General features: G+C 50.5%; 1 protein-coding gene across 2 annotated transcripts in view; it reads right to left on the reverse strand.

Annotated features, from left to right (window-relative positions):
- Nucleotides 1–6: 6 nt before the first annotated feature.
- Nucleotides 7–18378, reverse strand: part of Vash2 (vasohibin 2) — a 33559-nt gene continuing 15187 nt past the window's right edge. For both annotated transcript variants that reach the window (XM_057769580.1, XM_057769581.1), the window contains exons 5-8: nucleotides 18265–18339; nucleotides 10855–11236; nucleotides 9196–9311; nucleotides 7–2568 (exon numbers count right to left, since the gene is read on the reverse strand). In XM_057769580.1, the coding sequence (XP_057625563.1) occupies nucleotides 2496–2568; nucleotides 9196–9311; nucleotides 10855–11236; nucleotides 18265–18339 (646 nt within the window). In that variant the 3' untranslated portion in view covers nucleotides 7–2495. The remainder of the gene's footprint in view (nucleotides 2569–9195; nucleotides 9312–10854; nucleotides 11237–18264; nucleotides 18340–18378) is intronic.

The raw sequence follows: 18378 nt of genomic DNA on the forward strand, positions 1-18378 counted from the left end.
GCCCCAGAAAGAGGAGCGTGAGAAATGTAAATTAACTCAGTAGGACAAAACAGCAACAAAACACCCAAAGACCTCAGTTTCCAGAATGGTTTTTACTACAGTTCCATGCTGTGTCGCACACGTGATGAGAGAAACGCAAGCCTGAAGCATGCTCTCCTGGCACTCCTTAGATACCGTCAGTCTCCGTGCACTTAGAAAAATACCCAGACAGCCACGGCTCTTCTGAAATATAACAGGGTCTAAGAATAAACAAGAATCTCAATTGTGTGTCAAAAAACTATACAAGGTTGTACATTAAAGTCCAGCATACAAAAACCTTGTAGAGTAAGCTGAAGGTTGCGAAGGCCCTTACCCATGTCTGCTGAGGATACCCCATGAAATAGGTGACTCAAGGAAAGGGATATGCACAAGATGCCAGTGTACGGAAAACACCCGGGATCACCTTTCACAGTAAGCAGCAGGGCAGCCTGAGGCTTGTCGCTCGGCTCTGCACATCTTGCCACAGGATAAACTTGATCCTATCACCTCGTACTTTTCCTCTCTGCCTTCTGAAACCACAGCCAGGCTGAGGAGAGGTTAAACACGCTGGGTTCGTTTTAATTAAACTGTTGCATTAAAATTTAGGTGTTTCATGTCTTCTGTTTTTAGAAGTTGATGTAACTACAGTCAGTAAAATTGAATGGCAAAGAGCACTTTAAATGTTTCTGTGACTAATCTTGCTTTGGAAAATGAATCTAAAAATCAAAGTGGTTGTGGAAAAGGTGAGATGGTGGAGTGTCGCACCCAGGGACAGCTGGGTGCTGTTCTTTGTCTTGCCAAGGATTAAGGTTGTCCTGCTGTCTGACGTTCTTGTGAGCCATCCTTGAACAAGGCAGCTGCAGGCACTTGGCCTCGTCGCTGAATTCTGATCAGTCCAGGTACCACATGGAGCAGTTTCGGGGGGATAAATAGCTGAGCAAAAGTGAAAGCACTCTCCAGCTCCTCGGGACACTCAGATACAGGCGGCCTTGAGTCTGAGACTGGACAGCGTGTGAGGGACTGTGGAGGACAGTGGTGCTTCCTTGGGTCCCGAGGTCAGAGCAGGGCCTCTCAGCGGTCACCCAAGCCCAGTAACTTATCTTGAACTCTGCTAACAGGATTCTTGAAGAAAACGATTAAGTTCAGAATTTGAAGCTTAAACTGTTTTAGTTTCCTGGTTCTGGTCTCTAGAGGACACTGAACTTTTCCAAGAAAACAAAACTGGCTTGAGGGTGGAGCAAGTTTTTATGCCCAGGGCTCTTGCCTCCCTTGTAGCCCTAGGTTTTCCTGCTGAAGACTCAGCGAATGGTCGGTTAGCAGGTCTGTCAGTCACAGCCAGAGGAGCGTATGCCGAGAGCTCTCGGAATGAGCTGGGCTTTCTGCATGGTGGCTGCACACGTGACCTAAAGCTGGCCTCCAGACGCCTTCAGAAGTCGCACTGCAGTGGCCACATGCAGGCTTGCTCTGCTTCAGGACCTGAGCTCAGTGCTGGGCTGGACCGTTTCCTTTAAGACAGGCCTGCTTCTTGAGTTCATGGTTTTCCCCAGCACCTCCTTATGCCATGAAGTGGATGATGGAAATAGTCCATCATCACATTTGCCTTTATGTAAGACAGCAGAGAGCATATTAACAGTGGCGAAACCCTCAGAACCAAGGCTGACCAGGGTCTGTCCTTTGAGCACCTTCTGCCTGAGGACATCTCGGCACTGCTGGATTTTGGTGAGTGTGTGTCCTTTTGTGCTTTTTGCTGGATTTGGAAAAGCTTAAATGTTAGCAACAGACATGGACTGGCTTTCTTCTTTTGAAAGAGGGAAGCCTGCTGTCAGCAGATGCTCTAAATGACTCCAAGATCCTAATGTGTTGTCCCTTATTGCCAGAATTGCAGTGCTTTTTGCTAAAGCATTTGCATATGACACCTTAAATCTCATCTTGTGTGTGTACCAGAAAAAACAAAAAAACAACAAACCCTCCAAACTATCCAGATCCCTATAAGAAACACTAGGAAAACAATACAAATAGAATATAAAAAACTCATTAAGATTGCATATCTGGTGCCAAAATGTTGAGGTAATATCAACTGCTTAAAAAACCCACCATCTTTGCTTGTTATTGCTGAGAAGACGGTAACACTGGCTGGGTTACAGAGAGTGGAGAGAACTCCAGAAGTTGACTACAGCTGAGGCATAATGTCCAAAGCAAGAGGAACAGTGGGCAAATGGAAAAATAGAAAACTCCAATGTTGTCCTTGAGATCCTGAGGGAGACAGTCAACCAAGGGGCCTGTCCATCACTTAGCCCAGTCATGCCTGCTGCCCACAGTATTTTTCAAGGCTCACCATGTCCACCCACTCAGATTCTGTTCCCAGGGAAGTCGTTCAAGATGAAAGCTGCACAGGTTCCTCATGGATAAGCAGGTCCCAAAGCTGCTGCAGAAAGTGCAGAAAAGAGCACCGTAGAAACCTTGCCAGCCTGGCCTGGCTAGATCCGGATCTGATAGCCCACTTCATTCAGAGTGCCAAGGTCAGCCGCCGCCTTCTCAGGTAGAGCAGGCCTAAGGATAAAGGCAGAAGGACGATGGGGCAGGACCGACAGGATTGAAACTTTTCAAGGGCCTGATATTCGCCTGTTCCCCACACCCACACTCCTCCAGCCCTGGCCCCTGGTTCTTGTACTTGGTGGATTCTGAGAGGTTTTGAGGAGTTCTAAAGGCTTTCGGTGAAGAAATTTTAAAAATCTGGTATCAAATGAGCTTTTTAAGCTTGAATTTAATCACACTATTTAAAATTAAAACACACACACACACACACACACACATATATATATATAAAACAACTTGCCAATACACATGGCAAAATTAACCAGGCTCTACTTTTTTTTCACTCTGTTTCCCAGGGTAGCCTTGACCTTTCCCTCCTGCTGTCTGGGTCTGCTGTGTTCTGGGATGGTAGGTGCCCAGCACCATGACTGGGGCGTAGATCCACATACATGACTAGACTAAGTCAAAGTTCTTTGGCAGCAGTGAGCCTGGGTCGCAAGGGGACTTGGGTTTTGATGGACATTCCCAGTCCTTGAGAGATGCTTCTACTCTGGGCTTGAATGTGTAAAATCAAGGTGCATTGCCACCGTGGTGGCCCACGCCTTTAATCCCAGCACTTGGGAGGCAGACAGATGGATCTGAGTTTGAGGCCAGTCTAGTCCACAGAGTAAGTTCCAGAACAGCCAGGGTAAAAATAAAGGATTCAAAGGTGTATCTTTCAGAATTCACCTGAAACCACCCGCCATGGCAGAAAATCACTCAGTGACAAAGCGTTTTTGCCAGGAAACCCCTAAAGCACCCGGCAGTAAAACTCCTCAACACTAACACTGAGTGTCAGGGAAATCATTTAAGGTACTGGTGGCTTTCCAGGATGACACTGTATGCAAGCATTCTGACAGCTTCCATTTTCTGGTTGAGCCCCTTGTCACCTTGGGTTGATGGGTCTGAGACTATAAGTGGGGATTCAGGATGTTACTTCAGGTTTCTTCCGCTTCCCTAAGAGCATCAAAGAGGCTGACAAAGGGGACAGTGGAACCTTGACCTGAAGTGCTAAAACGTGAAAATTCAGGGATAAGAAAGTCCTTAAGCCTTTGAAAGATTTTCTTCTAGTAAGTCGTTTCCTCTTGACAAGAAAGTAGTCCAGCTCACCCAACTAAAACTGAGCAGCGGACTCCATCAGTCAGGCTCTCTCTGAGAAGGGCTTGACTATCCTAAGTCATTCTCCTCTGTCAGGTGAACGCCACCAAACCCGCCCCTACTCCCCTTTCACTTCGGATTTGAGATGAAGTTTCCATGAGTTACCAGGCAGTCCCTGAATGTGGAATCCTCCTGCTTTTGCCTCTCAAGTAGCCACTAAGAGATTCCAACATCTTGACGGAAGATCATTCTCTCTGAAACATCTTCACAGTGGGTGGTCAAGAACCCTCCTGACTTTCTACCTGACTCAACTAAATCACCTGTGTCACAAGGGTCCACACATTTCTTTATGTCTCTTCTCATGGTTCCAGAGACACCCAGAATGATAAACACAGGAGAAATGGAAACACATGTGCAGATTTCACCCAACTGATGAGCTCCTGGCCTTCAGGGTCCAGTCATGCCCTAGAGATCAACTAACTTTAAGCAGAACCACTGCCTACGAGCCTCCAGGAGTGGCTTCCAGGACCTACCTTAGGACCTAACTAAAAGGAACAATGTTGCTCAAGAAAGAGAAAGGGAAAAAGAAACATGGCAGAAACAAAGAGGAGGACCACCAGGTAAAGAGGAATCACGTGGGGACAGAAAGGTTTGCTCTGGCCTTTGGGGAAGCTGATCTTTAGTGAAGACGAGATTGGTCTTTTTTTCCCCTGGAGGTGTTTGTGTACAGTGTGCGCTGGATGTGGAGGCCAAGCGCCCACCTGGTGTGCTCCTCCATTACTTCTCCCCTTATGTGTTTTTATTTTGACTCAAGTATTAGGAATCTGAACTCAGGACTCAACGCTTGTGTGGCAGACACTCAGCCATATCTCCAGCCCTTTTTCCTCTCAGAATGGAGCCTGAAGGGACTGAGCCCCAGAGTTGGGAACAGGTTGGTTTGAGATGACAGGGGCTTTGAAACAGAGCCCAGTTTCCACCCCCAGTTCTCTTTAAGAACCCCTGGAGGGGTGGAGTTGAGAGGGAAACTTAACCTTTCTGTGTAGAAGGTGCTTCCAACATTTGGAGGGGAAATACCAGCAAGATGGCTCAGGAGGAAAAGGCACTACACATGACAACCTAAATTCTACACATAGGACCCACACGGTGGAAGGTGCGAACCCAAAAGTTGTTCTCCGCCCTTCACATGTATATATGCCTGACAAATAAATGTAATAAGAAGAAGACCGAAACTCTCAGAGGGGAGCAGAAAGGAAGAACCCGCTGGGGGAGGGGACTGCTGTCTCCCCGTAGACACTTGATCTTAGTTGAGGTTGGTGAAGTCACTGTTACCTCCGGCTCAGCCGACTTCGCATCAACCCAGCGACACAGACACTCCTCCAGGGATTATTTAGGCAAGTGCAAAGACAAAAAGGAATGCAGAGCTGGAAGTGGCTCCAGCTGTGAGAGGAGTGGCATGAGCCACCAAAACTATGTATGGGCCCCAGCTGACCCCAGCTGACCCCAGCTGACGGGCCTCTTGCCCGTTGTGGTTACTTTCCACTGTGAGCACGCAGTGTATTTAGAAATGACTCGTTGGCCTTAGGTAAAGCTGAAATAATAGCACTGCAGTCAATCAAGAGCCTTCTTGATGCTCACCAGTTCAGTGAGAGCCCAGGGTCTGTGAAGTCACTGGGGCATGGTCAAACTTGTCCCTTTAAAAATAGTTAGCTGGACCGAGCCTGCATGGAGAAAGCTATGGGCAGGAGAAAAGATCCTCTTTTGGACATATGTCTGGAAGTCTGGGGTGCTGGTCTAGCCTGTGGCTAATGGCAGACACACAAGTGAGCACCAGGAGGGTGAGCTCAGAGTTTCCATGGTTCCCCTCCTCTCCAGGCTTTGGCTTCTGTCCTCCCCCACCCTTCTCCTGCATGGCAGCACCATCCCTTCCCCAATCCTGCCCCTCAGAAGTCAGGTCTGAGAGGAGCTGGGCAAAGGCTCTCCCTCCTCACTCACCTCCATCCAGGGCTGCCCTGTCGAGGCTCCTCCCAGCCTCCAAATGCAGACAAGAGCCAAGTGGCCAGGATCTCTGATGCCGAGAAGAGCCATGACCTTATGAGACCTATGCCTGTGAAACTGTCCTCAGGCACCCACAGGTGCAGGGCTCTCCATGACCATGCTGCTCCAAGGCCACCTGGCCTAGCTGTGGATCCCTCCCAATCGTACCCCACTGGGAAGCATTAATGAAAGGCTCCTGGGAACCTGCTCAGCCTGGGAGGCAAGGTCATGGCTATGGGTGTGATACAGGGGCCTTGGGAGCTGGGTTCAGCCACCCCACCTTTTCTTTGATACGTTTATAATATATTGGCCTGTGACTGCCTCCCGGGGGCTGGGGGGGGTGGCATTGGTAGGATGATAAGGGAAAACACCTGGGGACTCATTCCCTCATGGTCTTTCCATTCTCAGGCCACTGTAGTATGACAGGAGGGGTAAGGACAAGTGGGGCCCTGGCACCCAGTGGCTTCACACTCACAGCCGTAGCTGTCTAACTGCTGTCTTCCTCGGGTGCAGGTGAAGGCACCGGCGTGGCCGCTTGCCTTGGCTGCATGGCAAAGTAGTAGAGATTAGGGTCTGGGGCAAGGAAAGTCAGAGTGAATCAGTGGGCACCCCAAGGCAGAATTAAATGAGGCCCGAGCATGAGGCCAGGTAAAGTAGGCTCCCAGGACTGGACAAGTCTGGGGTGTACACCAGTGGCCCCCAGGACTGGACAAGTCTGGGGTGTACACCAGTGACGCCCCAGGACTGGACAAGTCTGGGGTGTACACCAGTGGCCTTCCAGGACTTGATAAGTCTGGGGTGTACACCAGTGGCCCTCCTAGGACTGGACAAGTCTGCGGTGTGCACCAGTGACTAGACTTCAACCCTTTTATCGTGGTGGGTTGATTGTTAATGTGAACCCTTTGCCTGGGTTCATCAAGTACAGGAGGTGGGCTGCTGCTGAACGGCTCTGGGGTGCTCCGTGCACCCCGGCCCCCAGCAACAGAATTGAGTACTTGTCAGAGGAAAAACTGAGATCCTGTCCCAAAGCTGCTGGTTCAGAAGCTCCAGGAGAGGGTGGTTCCCCCATTCTGGTTTGGAACAAGATCCCTCTGAGAACCACGACCCGCCTGTCAGTGAGGTCTTCAGCCTAGACCCTGTCCAGTCTGTGCCCATGGCTTTCTCTCTCACTGTCACCCGACAGCACAGTTTCCTCTGCCCAGCACAAGGCCACCAGAGGCACAAACCGAATCCATATCCTCCCTACCTCTGAGCCCTCACTGCTGCATCCCATCACTCTGACCCTGGCTCCCCCAAAACCCTGCTTCTTGAGTTCATCACTTTATTTTGAACCTTCACCTCTTCCTTCTGGTTATTTCCACCTTGTCTCCAAAGATAGTGTGGTTCTCTTCAATTCTGCAAGGAAAAAACCCAGAGGGAACACAATATTCAAAGAATCCTCGCTAATCCCCCTCTCCTCTCACAGGAAGGAAAGCTCCTTCACAGGGCTAGGAATCTGGTCCCTGGATCTCAGCTCAGGGTTCATTCTGCGTACCCTCCCCAGTCACACTGTTCTCCAAAGACCCTGAGTCCACAGTGTTTCCAGTCCCCTCCCACAGTCTCAACAGTTGCCTCTGTCTTCCACATCAAAGGGTCACCATCAGATCTTTGACCTCATCCTGATTGCCACCCTGCTCTGTCCCCTGGCAGTTAATGTCCCACACCCCTGACCTCACTGAGTTCCTGTAGATCTAGGTGCAACAACCCAACCAGAACCATTGACCCACAAGTGCTGAAGTGCCAGTGGCTGCGCTTCTGTGCAGAGACCCATTGACCAGCAGGAGGCGCTTTTCCTGTGTACTGGTTCAGGCTCTGGAGGGAAGAGCGCCCCCTGTGGGCAGCTCAACCCCTGCTGCTCATGGGAAGCTCCAAAGGAATTAGTGGCTGTTTCCTCATGGACAGAGAGGGCAATAGATCAGATGGCAGGCAGGGCTTTCCCTTCTGCTGCTGGGTCCGTCACTGACCCCTCAGGAGGGTTTCTCTGTTCACAGTTCTGAGAGTGCAGTGTAGCAGAAATGGATGACTGAGTCAGAGAGAAAGAGCTTAGGTCAGGGAGGATGGTGTCAAGGTCAGAGGATGGCATGATGAGAATGGGTGTCGAGGTCAGAGGTCGGCATGGTGAGGATGGTGTCGAGGTCAGAGGTTGGCATGGTGAGAAGATGGTGTCAAGGTCAGAGGCTGGCAAGGGAAAGACTAGGGTCATCAGGACACCACAGCTGAAAGGTGAGAAGCCATTTGGCTCTCTGTAAGAATGGGCCTATGCTGGAGCACCCTGATGTTAGCCTCTCTCTCTGGAGCACCCCGATGTCAGCCTCCCTCACTGTAGAGGCCCTGGACTCCCTGTTCCCAGGCCACCTGTCACTTCAGCAAGCCTCTGCTAGCTGTCCATGTGAAATCTGGGGCAGACAGCAGGACGAAGCACAGGAGCCTTCTTTGGAACTGGAAACCCTGCTCTGTCTCGTCACTCAAACACAACCATCCCTTGCCCCTGCCACCTCCTTAGTCCAGGGCGTTGTGTTGGCTTCCTACTGACCAGCCACAGGACTTAGGACTAAGATAGCAAACTCCAACATTCCCCGCAGAGCCTGTGGAATGGACATGCTGGCCGGAATGTCCTTCTGGGAAAGCAGTTTACCACTAACAGGCCACACCCACCAAGTGATCTAGTCAGAGCCTTTCAGTGATGCCGGGAGACCGGTGAGGAAACCTTCTTAGCCTCTTACATATGCAAACCGTAACTCCCTCAGGACCAGGGTCTGCTTGGCTACACGGCTACTATGTGACTAAGCAGGGATTCAACCAAGACTCCTAACCCCTGACCCCAGCACACGAGTGGCCGCAGTGACAACCCACTGCCATTATTTCAGCAAACAGCAAATTTTCAGTGTGCCATGGCCTGAGGGCTTGCTAGCAGGTCAGCGCCGGGGATTCCGGGGACTCTGAGCACCTCAACTGGCATGTTTTATGTATGTGAGTCATTTGACCTCAGAAAGAGCTGCAGCATTACCAGCCTAGCGTAGAGTCAGCCAGGGAAGAGGAGCCTGGAAACTCTCCTGCACCACAAGGTTCACAGCGCCCACACCCTGCTGGGCACAGAGGAATGCAGGTCTGTACTGACAGATTCAAACAGCCAGGACGGTCACAAGAAATGCCACCGTGGTAAGCTCCTATGTAGCTAAGCTTATGCCAGACCTACGCTCCCTGGTTCTGTTTCCAGGGTCCTGCCCCTCTGGCCTTCCTGGCTCCTCCCTCTGGCTGTATTTTCAGCTCATTCTCAGCTGATTGCCGCCCTGGAGCTGGCATGCACCATAGCACCTTGCCCAGCATGACCTCTGAACAGGGACAGTCCTCTCCGAGGGGACTCGGCTTATCCCCCACAGGTCTGGAGACCCCTGCAAATGTGTGTGCCAGGGAAGGGAAAATAGCACTCACGACTTGTCTCGCCTGCCGAGCCTCCTTGGGGGACTTGCTTGCCTCCTTCGGGGAGACAGAGATTTTCCCCTGCTTCTCACTTGAGTTGGAGAGTGGGCACTTGCAGGTTTCAGGATCTGAAGAAGATAGGAGTTAGTGTTAGTTAGCCACACTGGATCCTAAGGACCCCCACCTCTCACCTTCCAACAGCACAACACCCTAACCCCAGCCTATCCAGGATGGACGTTCCTCACATTCTACCCTGGAAAAAGAAAAGGGGACTGGAAAGCAACAAGGACCACCACTTCATTCCGTTCTCTGTGGAGGGAGGGAACCAAGCCCAGCCCCTCAGCCTCCTGGAGCTGTTTGCTTAGAAGACTCTCACCCTGGAAGGCAAAGCCTCCTCCATGGCACCCGGAAACCAGCTTCTGCTGACTCCCCCTTCCCACGTTCAGGTACAGAATGGTCTTTAATTTACCAGTATCACCATTCCAGCTCCTGAAGACTGAAGGTAAACACGCCTGACTCAGAACAGCCACTTTCTCCTAGTGACCCACAGGCCCTGGAGGGACAGGGACAAGCGGGTGTACTGTCACTAGGAGTGAGCTGACAGAGTAGAGAGTAGATACTGAGTGTCAGGGACCCAAGCTCAGCACAGCGAATGCCCCTCTTGACCACTCGGACACCAGCTTAGAACCTGATGCCCAAGACCCAGCAACGCAGGCCAAACAGACCCAGGCCAAACAAACAGGTCTGAAACAGACCATAAGCAGGGTGACCATCTCAGCCTGAGAAGTCCCTCTGTTCCAGGCATAGCACCTGAGCAACAGAGCTGGCCTCTTATTTTTGATGTTAGTTCACAGAAGGAATTAAGGGGAGAGACACCACTTAGTTTGTAACATCTAAGGTGGAATTTGCCCCTCAGGGACATTTTTGGGAATTGGTTATAGGACCGCAAAGGGACACCAAAATCCATAAGTATTCAAGTCCCTTATGTTTGCATCCTCCTGTGAACGTTGATCTCAATTTGAATGACCTGTAATGCCTAAGACATAATAGTTGTTCAACTATGTGCTATTTAGGGAATAATAATAATAAACTATATATATTCAGCACAGCTGCAACTTTTTTTCATATCCTCGACCCAGAGTTGGTTGAAACTGAGGGTGTAGAATTCACAGGCACAAGGAACAGGACGCGTCACAGGCACACAGTCTAACTGTCCGATCAAAAGAGGATGCAGAGGGCTTGTTTTTTCAGAGTGGTCACTCAGCAAGAAAACCTTCCTGCCATTTAGCAAAAGCAAGAGATACTGTGCTTGTTAAATCCCGAGTCTCAGTTTGATGGGATTTAGGAATCTCCCAGGGGAAGCCACTCTCTGACCATGTCTGTGAAGACGTTTCTAGGCTGGATGATTCGAGGTGGGAACCACACACTGCAGATATCGCCATTCCATGGGCTGACGCCAAAGTGAATAAAAAGGAGGATGTGACCTGAGCCCCAGCTGTGGCCGCAGTTGCTTCAGGTTCCTACATCTCTAGTGTCTCCCGTGAACAGAAATAAACGTTCCTTCCCTCTTTCCCGTATTTCGGGGTCAGGCATTTTGTCCCATGTGTAAAGGAATGGGTACAGATGGGAAGAATGCTCACACATACACCACACACTGATCCCGGCACTCACCTTCATCCGCATGTCCCTGGCGTACTTCTCCAGCTCCTTCCGTATGTCGGCCCTCAGCATCTTTGAGACGTTGAGGACCAGCTGCTTCCACTCAATGGGCTGGAAGCTGTGAGGCTCATGGGGGACATACAGCCCAATCTTGACCTTCTTGACTGTGTGCAGGTATTTCTTGTAGGAGTCTTCAAAGTCGAAGACAAGGTCGCTCAGAGTCCGAAAGGTCAGTGGCTTATCCATCAGCTCAGCCCTTCGGCTCATGCCCAATGAGCCGTAGTAACCGTTGCAATAAATCCCCAGCACGACATGGTGAAAGTAGTTCCCTGAGAAATAGGTTTTAAAGCTGATGGGGAAGCGCTCGATGGAAGGCTGCCCGTTGGTTAAATATCTTAGACAAGTGGAGTCAAGGAAGAGGCAGGGGCCTGAAGATTTCAGAGAGTGCCAGGTGGTGGTGGCACATGCCTTTAATCAGTACTTGGGAGGCAGAGACAGTGGCTCTCTGTGAGTTCGAGGCCAGCATGGTCTACAGAGCGAGTTCCAGCACAGCCAGGACTCCACAGAGAAACATGATTTTCAGATAGCATGGCTTCCCAGGATGAGACACTATTCCTGGGGCCAGTGAGTCCATCCCCCTGTCTCAGTATCTAACTAACCTTTCCAGAATTCTCTGCGAGGAATTCTCTGGGTACTCAATGAATATGGAATAGAGAGAAAAGTTGCCGTCCTCAGTAGTTAAATGCAAAACAAACTAACCAGGCCCCCTTTTCCTTGCCTGGCTTCCCATAGGCCTGTGGAACTATTTAAGATGTTTCTATTTACTTATTTGTAGGTGTGTACACATGCGTGTGTGCATGTGAATACAGGCATACCTAACCATGAGGGTACACGCTGAGGCCAGGGCTACACACAGGATGTCTTTCCTCAGTTGGTCTCCACCTTATTTTTGGAGACAGATTGCTCACTAAACCTGAAGCTCACCATTTCACTTGACAGGCTGGCCAGCAAATTCCAAGATTCTCCTGTCTCAGCCTTCTAGTGTTGGGGATCAAGGCACGCATTACCACCATTCGTTCTCATGTGATTCAGGAGATCTGAACTCGGGTCGTCATGCTTATGCAGCGATTTCCTGAGCAGGTTTCCCCAGCCAAGTGTGTTTTTAAACACAATCAGGCCAGGCAGCAGTGGTGGCACACACAGATAATCCCATGACCTGGGAAGCAAAGGCGGGCCAATCTCCATGAGCTTGAGGCCAGCCTGGTCTACAGAGGGAGCTCCAGGACAGCCAGGACTACGAAGAGAAACCCTGTGTGAAACAAACAAACACAGTAAGATTGTGTGAAGCAGGCAGGATCTGAGGGCCTCTGTGGTGGGCCAGGCAAGAAAGGAAAAGCGGGATCCCAGAGACAGCAATGGAAGGCCAAGGTTGACTGGTAACTGGAGAGTGAGGGACAGAAAGGAGTTGGAAGGAGTCACATTTGTGACACTTAGCCACTCCCATCACACCTGGCATACCTGTGCCAACAGCCTGGGCTACCATGTAGAAAACCGTTACCCTCGGTCCCAAGTCCCATCTTAGTCCTAACTCACATGGCACATCTTGGCTCTCCCAGCTCACTGGCCTGTAGTGACTTAGTGGCAGCCTCTTACCATGACTTTAGGGGTGTGTGTGTGTGTGTGTGCGCACACACACACAAGTGAGGATGTCAGGAGTTCCCTTTGGTGTTCCTCTGCTGTCCTTACTTTTCGAGACAGGATATCCTGTCCTGGAACTCAATCACTAAGGTAAACTGCTTGGCCAGTGAGACCTGGGGATCCTCCTGCCTCCGCCTCTCCAGAACTGGGATCACAAGTGCAGGCCTCAACACCTGGGGTTTGTTTTAACACTGGTCCTGGGTGAGCAAACTCAGCGAGCACTTACCAACAGAGCAGCCTTCTCCAGCCACTACAGTGTTGGCTTTGACCAATAATTGCAGAGGAGTAGCTTGAATTAACACCCTACTCCTGGCCCTGGATGGCTAAGCAAGAGGTGCCCCACTTCCAAGCCCCTCTAGAAATTCCACACCATTCCTGGTTAGATCTCACAGCCCTCAATCAAACTCTCCTAGACACTCTTTCAGTCATTCTTCTTGGTAGAATGCCCAGGGGACCGGAATGCTTCTGAGGTGAATGACATGGTGCTGCGTGATGGTAAGGTCAGGTGTAGGCACAGCTCTGTCCTCATTCTGCAGAGAGCCGACATGCCTCCACCAAGCCAGATGACCTGAGTTTCATCTCCAGAGTGCAATATGATGAAAAGAAAGAACTGACCCTACAAGTTGTCCTCTGACCTCCACACACGTGCATGTTGCATGTATTGCATGCAGCGCCTCCCCTCCACATAAATATTTTTAAAAGAATCTGTCTTAACCACATGTTCCTTGACAACGTGATGTCATATCTCAGCCCAACTGGGTAAACCTGTCTTCTACTGCAGACATTTCCATGTCTCAATTCTTAGGACTGTTTTGGTCCCTGAGCAAAGTCCTAATGTCACTTGGCCCTTGATCACCGACCCTCTGTGTCATCTCAGTGTCCTTGTCTGGCCATCAGGAGGCCCTGGACATTTTTGAAGGATACATCCTGAAACCATAACGGAGGTACACAGGAGCCGGGTACAGTGACACACACTTTTAATCCTAGGTTTGAGAGGTAGAGACAGACAGAGCTCTGAGCTAGAGGCCATCCAGGGCTACTTAGTAAAACCCTGTCCAGAAAATACAATGGAAACCACAGTCCTTAGAGCATATATTCTTCCTTAAGAAGCCGAGTGTTTAGACAGCATGGTGGTTTGAAAGAGAATGGACCCCAGGCTCATGTATTTGGTTGGTCCCCAGTTGGTGAAGCTGTTTGGGAAGGACTAGGAGGTGTGGGACCTGACCAGCCAGCAGCACAATCCCCCAGTGAGGCTCGGCACAGTAGCCATTTCTCCAAACATCTGCCAAATTCAAAAAGAACCTGGAACCTAAGATCCATGTGTCTGGCACACATAGGAAAGTGAGGACATACGTTAGTTAGCAAGGTACAAAGGGGCCATCCAGGAAGGGATCCTGAACTTCAAGCTGAAGTGAAAAGATTGACACACAGGCTGAGGAGAGAGCTTAGCTTGTAAAGCACTTGTTCAAGACCCAGAACCCAGGTTTGTAACCCCTGGCGGGAGAGTAGAAACAGGTAGATCTGTGGAGCTTACTGGCCAGCCAGCTTAGCTAACTTGATGAGTTCGGGGCCACCGGTAGATCTGTGGAGCTTACTGGCCAGCCAGCTTAGCTAACTTGATGAGTTCGGGGCCACCGGGAGACCCTGCCTCCATAGATAAATAACTAATATAAAGAGGTGGGTGGCGCCTGAGCCACCACAGCCGAAGCTGTCCCCTGGCCTCCACATGCACATTCACCCCCACACACTGGATAGAAAAGAAGGACAAGTGGCCAGAAGTCACCAAACCTACCAGCTTCCCGGTTGTCAAGGAGACCTTGTTTCCCAGGATAGTGGGGAACTCTGGGAGACACTGACCATGACCTGAATCACTCTTCCCATCCCGAGGGGAAAGAGGGACAGCAGAACCCTGACACAGAGCAAAGACAGAACTGTTGTAACTGTGGCCGGAGGTCTGTGCCAAGAGTTCGTTTTCCCCGAGGATAGCGTGACAGGCAGCCTCCCACACTCGCCACCTGCCTTGCTCGGCTCTGAAATGTCACACAGGTAAGAACAAAGCAAAACCAAGAGCACTGGCCCGGCGGGGTCCTAGATCTATTCTCTGCAAGCCCCGGGTCTTCTGGGTAATTCCAGGGACAATGATGCTCAGATGTTAACAGTGTGCAAAGGACAAGGTGGCCTACATACCCAGCACACTCAGCAGGTGTCAGAGCAGCTGAGCTATGCTCGTCAGCGTCTGGCCTGTGTCCTCTGCTGGCCTCCACCAGCAAGGTGTTCTGCAAAAGCAGGGTCCTAAGGGGGGCTGGAGAGATGGCTCAGTGGTTAAGAGCATTGCCTGCTCTTCCAAAGGTCCTGAGTTCAATTCCCAGCAACCACATGGTGGCTCACAGCCATCTGTAATGAGGTCTGGTGCCCTCTTCTGGCCTGCAGACTTACACACAGACAGAATATTGTATGCATAATAAATAAATAAATATTTAAAAAAAAAAAAAAGCAGGGTCCTAAGAGTCCTGTTGCCCCCTAAGCCTGACATCCTGCTAGATTCTCTAACTGCGCCTCCCCTTTACACGGCGAGCAGGGAGAAGATCTGAAAGACCCAAGTTCTCATTTTCCAAATGTTAACTAAGGCACAGATGGACAGCCGTACTTCAGGTCAGACCCTGGTGTGCCCTGCAAGTGGCCGAGAGGCACAGAAGCTCCCTGTCCCGTGGAAACATGAAGTGGCAGGTGTGGAGCTCACGCGTTCATATCCAGCAATACACACACAAAAGACACACACATGGCAACACAAGGCTGTGAGAACCTGGGGACAGAGGTCTAGCTCGGGTAAAGTGTTGGGCTAGTCTGTGCAAGGCTCTGAGTTTGGTCTCCAGCAAAGAGCAAAAACAAAACAAAAAGGCACAAGAGGAGTCGAAGAGATGGTTTAGTTGTTAAGGTACTTGCTATACAGTCCGGTGGTGATGGTGCATGCCTTTAATCCCAGCACTTGGGAGATTGAGGCAGGCGGTCTCTGTGAGTTCAAGGCCAGCCTGGTCTACAGAGAGAGTTCTAGGACAGTAGACAGAGAAACCTTGTCTTGTCAAACAAGTACTTGCTGTGTAAGTGTGAGGACCCGAGTTCAGATTTCCACTCTCTGTGTAAGAGTCAGGTATGGTGGTGTGTGTCAGGCTATAATCCCAGAACTGGGACGCAAGGCCAGAGCACTCCAGGTTTGTGGGAGACCCTGTCTCAGAAAGTCAGGTAGATGGTTGGTGGGGGTGAGGGGTGTCTCAGTGGGTTAAAACTCTTATTGCACATGCAAAGGACCTGAGTTCAAATCCCAAGAACCTACACAAAGCAGGTAGGGCCCATCGCATCTGGAACCCCATCAGTCCCACTATGAGGTGGGATGGCGGGTAGGAAAATCCCTCGGAGCCTAAGGACCAGATAACTTGCTGCACACTGCAATGGACCAAGAAGAGACTTTGTAAGCCAGGCGGTGGTGGCACACACCTTTAATCCCAGAATTCAGGAGACAGAGGCAGGCAGATCTCTGTGAGTTCGAGGCCAGCCTGGTCTACAAGAGCTAGTTCCAGGACAGGAACCAAAAGCTACAGAGAAACCCTGTCTCAAAAAAATAAAAAAAAATAAAAAAAGAAAAAAAGAAAAGAGACTGTCTCAAGTGAAGTGGAAGGTGAGGACGGATATCCGAGGCTGTCCTCTGACTGCCACACTCAAGCTGTGGCATGTGCATACCCACACTTACACACCTTACACACGCATGCACACACACAGGTGGAAAGTGATAAAAGGTGTCCAATGCTAAGCTGTTAAACTCTGAATCCACACATACGTAGTGTGTGCATCTGCATACCAGCACACAAACATGCATACACCACACATGTCTAAGAGTCCAAACAAACTAGACCATCCTCCTGTCCCCATCTAATTCTGAAGCATGCCTTCACTGACCGCTGTCTCCCTTCCCGGTTCCCAGTCAACCTCTGAGTTTCCTGAAGTCTCTAAATTGTGTCAGGTTAACAATGTGCAAAGGACAAGGTGGCATATACCCCAGCACATTATTGTCAACCCGACACAATTGAGAATCACCTGGAATGAGGGAGCTTCAACACAAGTTGCCTCCATCAGACTAGCCTGTTTATGTCTGGGAGGAATTGTCTGGTCTGTATCATCCCTAGGCAGGTAGGTCTGGGCTGCATAAGGAAGCTAGCTGAGAATGAACCAGGGAACGAGACAGTAAGTAGCATTCCTCCATGGTTTCTGCCCTGACCTCCCTCAATGATGGACTCGGATCTGGAAGCATTAACAGAAATAAACCCTTTCTTCCCCTAAGTTGCTTTGGTCACGGCATTGAACACAGCAACAGAATATAAGCAAGGACAGCCTCCTTGGCTGGTTCCTTGTGTTCATCTAGATAAAAGAATTTTGAGCTTCATCCTCGACCACTTTTTCCTCCTCCAGTCTCCCCAACATTCACACCACCCAAACTGTGTTTCTAGCATCGCTCCACCCCCTCAAAAACCCAACTCTCCAAATATCCCATCCCTAACAGCCCAGATTCCATGTTTCAAATCCAGCCAGTTCACATTTGAACCCATGTCCTACAGTCGGAGCCTTCCTTTTAAGTCCTTCCCCTGGGCCGTGGTATCATCATGCAGGACAGAAATGGAGGGATCCACAGAGCTGTGGCCTAGACACCTGCAGGCCCCTCCCCTCAGCCTTCCCTGCTTCTGTGGCAGTGCAGGCCTGCACAGAGACGGTACACTCCCGTCACTTGATTCTTCACAGGCGTCTTCTCCGTCTGTGGCCTAATGGGAAACCTGTATTAGCTGATTCCCTGTCAGCTCCTATGTCTGGCTGGTTTCCTGTCCCGTACACTCTATCTCCTGGCAGCTCTGGAAACTACCTCGCCCAACCAGATTCTGCTGCCAAGGTCATAGTCCAAGTCTCACCATTCCCTCCTGCAAGACCACAACGAGCTCTGCCGGTCCGGTCCAGCTGCCTCCACTGTCCTGTCTTTCTGGAAGCTACTCTAAATGGGACACCCAGGCTTGAGACCACGTCAGTCTTCAGCTTCAGAAGATTGAAAGCCACTTAGCGCCGCATTCAAGAAGCCAACAGCCTTCCTCTGGGGCCGACTATTAGCCCCACACCTGGCCACGGTCCTCTCAGCCAACTACCCCACGGGCTCCAGTTGCCACCGCCATCAGTCAGGGTCATCACAGAGTTTCTGGATTAAATTCCTCCCACGGGAAAAGAGCCAGGACTGTGGTGCAAATGATAAGAGACCAGCACGAGACCAGCCCCTGTGCCCACTGGGTTCCCGTGACACACTGCCAGCACCTGCTCTTCTCTGCAGTCCGCTCTCACACTTCCCATGGTGATGGGTTTGGATATTGGCCCTCTAGGCCTTGCTTTAACTCTATTTCGGTGTTTAACTCTTACGACAGTGTCAGGATAGAGCAGGAGAGAGCCGCACACGTACAATCTGAACCTGAATTCTGCTTGTGACCGCTGAATCTACAGTCACTGGCCCAACTGCTCCACAGAGAACAGGTTAGATGAACACCGGCCCAAGGAGCCAAGCATCGATTTTGTTCAACTCCAGCCAAGTCAAATTGAGAGAAGTACCACGGGTGTCTGACCTTTTTCTATAAGGACACCAAAGACACAACTAGCCCCAGAACAGGGTCACAGAGTGACCACACAAGGCTTAAAGGATACATGCCCAGAATGACTGCCTCAAGGCATTTGATGGGCAAGGATTCTCGGGTCATCTCTTTCGCCGTTTCCATTAACCTGCAGGACAGAACACAACAGAAGATCTCAGGACTTAGG

Source organism: Chionomys nivalis, chromosome 5 (genome assembly GCF_950005125.1).
Source record: "Chionomys nivalis chromosome 5, mChiNiv1.1, whole genome shotgun sequence".
Taxonomy (NCBI): domain Eukaryota; kingdom Metazoa; phylum Chordata; class Mammalia; order Rodentia; family Cricetidae; genus Chionomys; species Chionomys nivalis.